At 42.5% G+C, this 10,332-nt stretch overlaps 1 protein-coding gene across 1 annotated transcript; it reads left to right on the forward strand.

Annotated features, from left to right (window-relative positions):
- Positions 1 to 6,944: 6,944 nt before the first annotated feature.
- On the forward strand, positions 6,945 to 7,553 carry LOC115186750 (zinc finger protein 180-like; the record flags this gene model as incomplete). Its single annotated transcript, XM_029746270.1, has 1 exon — positions 6,945 to 7,553. A coding segment is annotated over one exon (609 nt), but the record flags the coding sequence as incomplete, so codon positions are not given.
- Between the last annotated feature and the right edge of the window lie 2,779 nt (positions 7,554 to 10,332).

The following is a 10,332-nucleotide window of genomic DNA, read 5'->3' on the forward strand; positions in this document are numbered from 1 at the left end:
TCGTCACTATAACCTGACTAGAGGGAGCCAGTCGTCAACATGACCTGACCTGCATTCTGCAGGCAGAATATATATATTGTGATAAAAATAAATATCCTAGAAATCACTTTGGCTGCACATGGCCTGTCTACAACAAACCTGAAACATTATATCAACTATCAACTGGGTCAGTGAAACTCAGATAGCAGCTTGCAACATTGTATAAAATATTCTAAACCCTCAGTTTCCTGCTCCAGTGAGTTCTGGACAGACACAGCTGTAGGCTATTTGTGCAAAGGATAAGAAGTAATCAGGTATTTTATGACATTTCCACAGGATCAGAGAATTACATTTTTCCCTTTTTATGCTGAGTGGTTATCGAAAGGGCGAGAGCTGGAAATATTTTACAAAAATACTTTGAGGAACTATTGTCATAGGCAAATGATTTTGATTAGACTTTGTTTACGTGTTGTTTGAAAATGAAGAAAAAATTACTTTGAGAAGCTCCAACTCATTAGTGGTGGTGCATTAAGACAATCAGAAATACTATCTGACATCCCCAAATGGGCACATTTATAGGCCTACATTTGCACACAGGCCAGGTAGACTAGTCCTACTTCTATATGGGTAATAAGGTGTGCGTCCTTACTCAACATTGACAGGAGTGTTTCAAACAAAATACAATTAATAAATTGACAACTGACGCATCTTGCGGGGTCAGGTCTGGGTGGTCTGCCAGGGGCCATTTCATTTAGTATCCGTTTGGGTCAGTTGGGGAATGATTTTATTTCCCCATAGTATGTTGTACCGAAGTTGACTGACTGAAAGGGAGTGTAACTTTGATTATAATTACACTTCCCTGAAGGAGGGAAACGAGGTACAACACCTGTTTGGTCCCGCCCCTTCCTGGGTCGGTGAAGAGCGGTATTAAATTTAAGGAATAAATCCAAGCCTCACTCTCATCACCTGTGGAAGGTGGGGCTTCCAGCTAGGCGTGGATTTGATTGTATGTTGTACCTAGTTTCCTTCCTTCAGGGAACAGTAGTTATAGTCATAACATGTGGATTTAATAGTATGTTGTACCTAGTTTCCCTCCTTCAGGGAACAGTAGTTATAGTCATAACGTGTGGATTTAATAGTATGTTGTACCTAGTTTCCCTCCTTCAGGGAACAGTAGTTACAGTCATAACGTTACCCATGTCATGTTATGAACTTCAACTTAAATAAGGGATCTCGCTGTCGGACAGTTTTTTTGTATTCTGAAATGCACTCGAACTATGTATCAGTTAGTGGCTCCTCATGTTACGCTGGGAAAACAGTTTTCGTTGGCACAGATATAATACATAACTTTAGAGTTAGCTAAATCCTATGGTTTTTAACTGAGAGTCATCTTGTAATCCAAGATGGCGTAGCAGTAAGACGTGTTTATTGTAAATGTTATGGTTTTTGAAAAATATATTGCAATATACAATCTTTTTTTCAATTTTTCAATTAAATACACCTTCCGGCAACACGCCTCACCCAATGTAATACGGATCTGCTATTTTTTTTAGACCTTATAGCTAGAACCCTCCATCAGAAGCTAGCCATCAGAAGCTAACCAGCTAATTAACTACTAGCTATTTAGTCATTGTTAGCCACTGTTAGCGGCCTTTACCTTTTTAGCTCAGATACCAGCCGCTTTTAGCCTGGATAATACCTGCCAGTCTGCACAGCGCGATATCAACCCTGAGCATATTGGACTGTTTTTCTCCACTACATCACCGGATTCCTGCCGTAAGCGCTGGACCTTTGCACCGGAGTGGCTATAGTGGCTAACGCCCTTGTCCCGAAGCTAGCACCAGTTAGCCTCGAGCCAGGTGCATCTCCCGGCTAGCAAACAAAATTACTCCAGCTACAATACCTCTTTTGCCAATTGGCCTGGACCCTTTGTCAACACGGAGCCCCGCCGATCCATCACGACTGGTCTGCCGACGTAATTCCGTCCGATGTGCCCTCAACCGGCCTTCGCCGGACGTCGGTGACGCACTTGTCTCGAAGTTAGCACCAGTTTACCTCGAGCCAGGCGCATCTCCCGGCTAGCATAGTAATGACTACCTAACTGCTTCCCTGTTTCATATATTCCTGTTCACTGGACCCTATGATCACTTGGCTACATAGCTGATGCCTGCTGGACTGATCATTAATCACGGTACTCCATTTTGTTTGTTTTGTTTATCTGTTGGCCCCAGCCTAGAATTCAGGCCCTGTGTGTATTTAACTGACCCTCTCTGCCCATTCATTGACATTTTACCAGTTGTTGTTGTCTTAGCTGATGAATTGTTGTTGTCTTACCCGTTGTTGTCTTTGCTAGCTCTCCCAATCAACACCTGTGATTGCTTTATGCCTCGCTTTGTCTCTCTAATGTCAATATGCCTTGTATACTGTTGTTTAGGGTAGTTATCATTGTGTTATTTTACTGCAGAGCCCCTAGTCCCACTCAGCATGCCTCAGAGAGCTCTTTTGTCCCACCTCCCACACATGCGGTGACCTCACCTAGCATAACTGGTGCCTCCAGAGATCCAACCTCGCTTATCATCACTCAATGCCTAGGTTTACCTCCACTGTACCCACACCCTACCATACCCCTGTCTGTACCTTATGCCTTGAATCTATCCTACCACGCCCAGAATTCTGCTCCTTTTATTCTCTGTTCACAACGCACTAGATGACCAGTTCTGAAAGCCTTTAGCCGTACCCTCATCCTACTCCTCTGTTCCTCGGGTGATGTAGAGGTTAACCCAGGCCCTGCGTGTCCCCAGGCGCTCTCATTTGCTGACTTCTGTAACCGTAAAAGCCTTGGTTTCATGCATGTTAACATCAGAAGCCTCCTCCCTAAGTTTGTTTAACTCACTGCTTTAGCACACTCCGCCAACCTTGATGTCCTTGCCGTGTCTGAATCCTGGCTTTGGAAGGCCACCAAAAATTCTGAAATTTCCATCCCCAACTACAACATTTTCCGTCAAAATGAGAGGAGTTGCAATCTACTGCAGAGATGGCCTGCGAAGTTCTATCATACTTTCCAGGTCTAAGCCCAAACAGTTCAAGCTTCTAATTTTTAAAATGTATCTCTCCAGAAATAAGTCTCTCACTGTTGCCGCCTGTTATAGACCCCCCTCAGCTCCCAGCTGTGCCTTGGACACCATATGTGAATTGATTGCCCCCCATCTATCTTCAGAGTTCGTTCTGTTAGGTGACCTAAACTGGGATATGCTTAACACCCCGGCCGTCCTACAATCCAAGCTAGATGCCCTCAATCTCACACAAATTATCAAGGAACCCACCAGGTACAACCCTAAATCCGTAAACATGGGCACCCTCATAGATATTATCCTGACCAACTTGCCCTCCAAATACACCTCTGCTGTTTTCAATCAGGATCTCAGCGATCATTGCCTGCATCCGTTATGGGTCCGCGGTCAAACGACCAACCCTCATCACTGTCAAACGCTCCCTAAAACACTTCTGCAAGCAGGCCTTTCTAATCGACCTGGCCCGCGTATCCTGGAAGGATATTGACCTCATCCTGTCAGTAGAGGATGCCTGGTTGTTTTTTAAAAAGTAATTTCCTCACCACCTTCAATAAGCATGCCCCTTTCAAAAAATGTAGAACTAAGAACAGATATAGCCCTTGGTTCACTCCAGACCTGACTGCCCTCGACCAGCACAAAAACATCCTGTGGCGTACTGCACTAGCATTGAATAGTCCCCGCGATATGCAACTTTTCAGAGAAGTCAGGAACCAATACACACAGTCAGTTAGGAAAGCAAAGGCTTTTTCAAACAGAAATTGGCATCCTGTCGCTCTAACTCCAACATTTTTTGGGACACTGTAAGGTCCATGGAGAATAAGAGCACCTCCTCCCAGCTGCCCACTGCACTGAGGCTAGGAAACACTCACCACTGATTACTCCAGGATAATCGAGAATTTCTATTAGCATTTCTCTACGGCTGGCCATGCTTTCCTCCTGGCTACTCCAACCCCGGCCAACAGCTCCCCACCCCCCACAGCTACTTGCCCAAGCCTCCCCAGCTTCTCCTTCATCCAAATCCAGATAGCTGATGTTCTGAAAGTGTTGCAAAACCTGGACCCGTACAAATCAGCTGGGCTAGACAATCTGGACCCTCTCTTTCTCAAATTATCCGCCGCCATTGTGGCAACCCCTATTACAAGTCTGTTCAACCTCTATTTTGTATCGTCCGAGATTCCTAAAGATTGGAACGCTTCCACGGTCATCCCCCTCTTCAAAGGGGAGACACTCTAGACCCAAACTTTTACAGACCTATATCCATCCTGCCCTGCCTTTCTAAAGTCTTCAACATCCAAGTTAACAAACAGATCACTGACCCTTTTGAATCTCACCGTACCTTCTCCGCTGTGCAATCCGGTTTCCGAGCTGGACACAGGTGCACCTCAGCCACACTCAAGGTACTAAACGATATCATAACCGCCATTGATAAAAGACAGTACTGTACAGCCCTCTTCTTCGACCTGGCCAAGGCTTTCGACTCTGTCAATCACTGTATTCTTATCGGCAGACTCAACAGCCTTGGTTTCTCAAATGACTGACTCGCCTGGTTCACCAACTACTTCTCAGACAGAGTTCAGTGTGTCAAATCGGAGGGCCTGTTCTCCGGACCTCTGGCAGTCTCTGTGGGGGTACGACAGGGTTCAATTCTCACACCGACTCTTTTCTCTGTATATACCAACGATGATGCTCTTGCTGCGGGTGATTCCTTGATCCACCTCTACTCAGATGACACATTCTGTATACATCTGGCCCTTCTTTGGACACTGTGTTAACAAACCTACAAATGAGCTTCAATGCCATTCAATGCAATACCAAACCCCTTCTGTGGCCACCAACTGCTCTTAAACGCTAGTAAAATGAAATGCATGCTCTTCAACCAATCTTCTCTGCACCCGCCACCTGACTAGCATCACTACTCTGGACGATTCTGACTTAGGTATTTGTTGTTGTCCACATATTCTAAGTGTCTGGTAAACTCTCCTTCCAGACTCATATTAAGCATCTCCAATCCAAAATTAAATCGAGAATCGGCTTCCTATTTTGCAAACAAAGCCTCCTTCACTCACGCTGCCAAACATAGTCAGTTTTCCGAGGGTATCTTATAGATCCTTGACTTCGGCGATGTCATTTTCAAAATAGCCTCCAACACTCTACTCAGCAAACTGGATGCAGTCTATCATAGTGCCAACCATTTTGTCACCAAAGCCCCTTATACCACCCACCACTGCGACCTGTATGCTCTCGTCGGCTGGCCCTCGCTACATATTCGTTGCCAAACCCACTGGCTCCAGGTCATCTTCAAGTCTTTGCAGGGCCGCCTTAACTCAGCTCACTGGTCACGATAGCAACACCCATCCATAGCACGCGCTCCAGGAGGTATATCTCACTGGTCATCCCCAAAGCCAACACCTACTTTGGCCGCATTTCCTTCCAGTTCTCTGCTGCCAATCACTGGAACGAATTGCAAAAATCGCTGAAGTTGGAGACTTGTATCTCCCTCACTAACTTTAAGCATCAGCTATCTGAGCAGCTTACCGATCGCTGCAGCTGTACACAGCCCATCTGTAAATAGCCCATCCAACTGCCTACCTCATCCCCATGTTTTTATTTACTTTTTTGCTCTTTTGCCCACCAGTATTTCTACTTGCAGATCATCATCTGCACATCTATCACTCCAGTGTTAATTTGCTACATTGTAATTACTTTGCTACTATGGCCTATTTATTGCCTTACCTCCTTACTCCATTTGCACACACTGTATATAGATTTTTCTGTTGTGTTATTGACTATACATTTGTTTATCCCACGTGTAACTCTTTGTTGTTTGTGTCGCACTGCTTTGCTTTATCTTGGCCAGGTCACAGTTGTAAATGAGAACTTGTTCTCAACTGGCCTACCTGGTTAAGTAACTTTATTGACAACACCCAAATGGATACTGTCATTAACGCAGTTCTTCAATAATTACACATAATTCTTAATGCTTTAGCAAACATTATATTAAACAGGACATTCAAATATCCTTACAATTATAATCCAAGGTAGTGTGAAATGCACTCATCAGCAACCTGGTAATGGAGGTTACTCCCCTGAATTTCCCCCATTCACATTCAGTATACATTGTGAAAAACTAAAATCTTTGCTCACCATTTTTGCTCCAGGCAGATATAGTACATCCAGAACTAGTGGTTTCCTCATTAGCAGGGAGGAGTTTCTGCAATCAAATTGCCCTCATGCCACAATTTTAGCAAATACAGAAAGGGGCCTATATTGGAGACCAAAAGTCGCCTGGCACACTGCTTAGAGTTTCAACAACATGAATAACTTATTTCTAGCCTACAATCATTTATGTTACTACTAATGTGAAAACAAGACTAAATAAGACTATTCTTGCTCATTTTAAGGCAAATATCAAATAATTTTAACATTCATTGACGTCAATTGTTGTCCAACATCATGGCTCCGCTGTTGGCATCACCTTTTACAGTGGATTACCGCTGTTGTGGGCCTTTATATCATCTGTCTGACTTTGTTGTTCACACAGGAGAGATATGGGACTATCGTGGATCCTCTGGGGAGCCTCAACAACCTCATGATGCTGACAAGGCAGAGAAGAGTCTCTCCACATTAGAACACCTCAATAAACACCTGCAGACATCCACAGGGAAGAGAACTCCCTGCTGCTCTGACTGTGGGAAGAGATTCACCTCATCAGGCATTAAAATTCATCAGAGAACACACACAGGAGAGAAATCTTATTGCTGTGGTGAATGTGGGAAGAGTTTTACAGACTCTAGTGGTCTGACTCCACACCAGAGAACACACACAGGAGAGAAACCTTATCGCTGTGATCAATGTGGGAAGAGTTTTGGTCAATCTTGCCATCTGACTCAACACCAGAGAACACACACAGGAGAGAAATCTTATAGCTGTGATCAATGTGGGAAGAGTTTTGCTCGATCTGGAGAGCTGACAGCTCACCAGAGAATACACACAGGAGAGAAATCTTATAGCTGTGATCAATGTGGGAAGAGTTTTGCTCGATCTGGAGAGCTGACAGCTCACCAGAGAATACACACAGGAGAAAAACCTTATAGCTGTGGTCAATGTGGGAAGAATTTTGCTGCATCTCGAACTCTGACACTACACCAGAGAACACACACAGGAGAGAAATCTTATAGCTGTGATCAATGTGGGAAGAGTTTTTGTCGATCTGGAGTGCTGACAGTGCACCAGAGAAGACACACAGGAGAGAAACCTTATAGCTGTGATCAATGTGGGAAGAGTTTTACTATATCTTTCTATCTGACTTTACACCAGAGAATACACACAGGAGAGAAATCTTATAGCTGTAATCAATGTGGGAAGACTTTTACTCAGTCAGCCAACCTGGTATCACATCAGAGAACACACACAGGAGAGAAACCTTATAGCTGTGGTGAATGTGGGAAGAGTTTTGGTCAATCTTGCCATCTGACTCAACACCAGAGAACACACACAGGAGAGAAACCTTGTAGCTGTAATCAATGTGGGAAGAGTTACTCTGATAAAAGATCTCTGATTAAACATCAGAAAAGTCATGAAGGAGTTGTTTCATGATATCAATGAATTAATGTCACAATGTAGAATGTTTTAACTTTGTAGAAGGAGTATTTTAATGATGTCACAATGTAGAAGCCTAAACGTTTGTCCCCTGTTCTATTGATTTCAACATGATATGGATATTAGCCTCAGGGGGAAAATCCAGGCTCTGAAATGGAAGAGTTGCTATTTATGAGATTTAACAAAAAGTGACTAACACAAAAAGAGCCGTGTTACACTTACCACGTTGGTGACCGACTTGAATCAAAATGCAACACTTCAAAATGTAGCTAGCTGTTTTCTATAAATCGTCCTCTAACCAGTGATGTACACATTATTCCCAGATTCCGTGTGGTTTTTGAGCTGTTAGTTTTAACAGGGCGTGCAACCTCATCTCCCTCCTGTCGTACAATTGATTTCAACATGATATTAATGAGTGATGACAAATAAGTGTTGTGTTCCTTTGTTTAGCGACCCCTACATTTAAATGCATCACTCCAAAATGTAGCTGACTGTCTTCTTCAGGTTGTCCTCTAGTGAGGGAAAATACATCTTCCATTTCCATATGTTTATTTTTTAGTTGTGTTAGTTTCAACAGCACGTACAATCTGATTTCCCCCCTAATCGATATCAGTGATTTATTGCTACTTGTCAAAACAACAGTGTTTCTGGTGCTTGTGCAGTTTATAAGGTGCTTGTTTAAAAAAATACAAGTAATATGATTATTGTGGCAGATGTTTGTATGTGTACATAGCACATTTTATGTTTAGGTTTTCAATTTATCACAAACTGTTTCTGCATTTGGACTATTGATTTGGACACGTTTAAACTGTGACATTGGGGATATCCCACCTAGCACAATGTCGTTGAAAATAAGACTTTGCCCGACATACAATATAAGTTTGGTTTTGGTTAAAAGTGAAGGTTGAAAAGAAAACAATTTAATTTCAACTTACTTGCAGCCTAAACACATAGTCACAGTACAATAATCAATTATATGAACAATCCTACATCACTCCAGTATTTATTTACAACATTCATGTGCTAAATGTCTTTATTCCACTACTGAAGAAGCATGACTCAAACATTAATCCTGACAAAAGATACATTTTATGCCTCACCGTTAAGTGAATTATTGCTAATACATATTAACAAAGGGGTGTACATTTGGTTTTTATATTTCATGTTTAATATTCATGTAAGATTTAGTAATCATAATTATTCATGCAACCAACTGACAATTTTTTGGTACAATTATATTGACATTGCTGCCCTGCTTTTAGAATATCAGGGTTCATTTTCAGATGTGCCAAACCAAATGTACTAGAGCATGACATTGGGGACTGGGACCCGATCCAACAACATGCCTATCTAGTGAACCCTGAAAAGAGAGAGAAGCTCTGCAGTGAGGTGGAAAGTTACTACGGATATTGCAGGAGTTGAAATCAGACATGTCCGTGTTAAGGACAACTTGGTTTCTGATTGTCTCAAGGCTGGGCAGTCAAAAAGATGTGTTTTGTGTTTAGCCAGTGCGTTGCCATGGATCACAATTTATTTTGACTGCACCTATTGGAGATTAGTTTTGTTTGGGCTCGTTCCAAGGGGACAAGAGTTCTAGAAGCTAGTGAGTTTTAGGAAGACGAGAGTTCTAGAAGCTAGTGAGTTTTAGGAAGACGAGAGTTCTAGAAGCTAGTGAGTTTTAGGAAGACGAGAGTTCTAGAAGCTAGTGAGTTTTAGGAAGACGAGAGTTCTAGAAGCTAGTGAGTTTTAGGAAGACGAGAGTTCTAGAAGCTAGTGAGTTTTAGGAAGACGAGAGTTCTAGAAGCTAGTGAGTTTTAGGAAGACGAGAGTTCTAGAAGCTAGTGAGTTTTAGGAAGACGAGAGTTCTAGAAGCTAGTGAGTTTTAGGATTCTATAGTAAGAAGAGAAAAAGGAGAAAAAAATATTTCAATTGTATATTATTATTTAGAAACAAGTGTGTTTTTCTTGTTTTTAATTGTTGACAGGAGGTGAAGCATTGTAGTTGATTATCATGTGAAATGAGTTGTTTTCTGTTGGTTGTTTTCTGTTGGTGGTGAGCAAACTTGTCCAACAAAAATATAGGATATATTTGTTGTCTTAACGGGGAAGGTGTTACAGGCTTTGGTTTTTCCATTTATGTTTGAGGTTGGACTTTAGCACGTCTAGCTCGTGAGCACGTCTAGCTTGTTAGCACGTCTAGCTCCTTAGCACGTCTAGCTCGTTAGCACTGTGAGGGAAATTTCTATTAAACCTTACTAATGCTGGTGTAGTAAAATATAATTGTTTAAGCCGAGGCATTGGGCTTGAGATTGGTAAAGAACCTAACTCTTATAACGTAGAAAAGTGTGTTGATAGAGGCCTGTTCTAACTGTTCTGGGTGTGTAGAATGAACCCATGATGTTCTAACTGTTCTGGGTGTGTAGAATGAACCCATGATGTTCTAACTGTTCTGGGTGTGTAGAATGAACCCATGATGTTCTAACTGTTCTGGGTGTGTAGAATGAACCCACGATGTTCTAACTGTTCTGGGTGTGTAGAATGAACCCACGATGTTCGGACTTTCAGCCAAGAATATGACAGAAACTGACTGGTTCCTCTTGATCCTCCACAGAGTAAAGGTTATATCCTGCACACCAGTAACACAGCTATTGTTCTGGAGCCTGTTTCTGGGGTAAGATTGTGGT

Source organism: Salmo trutta, unplaced genomic scaffold (genome assembly GCF_901001165.1).
Source record: "Salmo trutta unplaced genomic scaffold, fSalTru1.1, whole genome shotgun sequence".
In the NCBI taxonomy this organism is placed as follows: Eukaryota; Metazoa; Chordata; class Actinopteri; order Salmoniformes; family Salmonidae; genus Salmo; species Salmo trutta.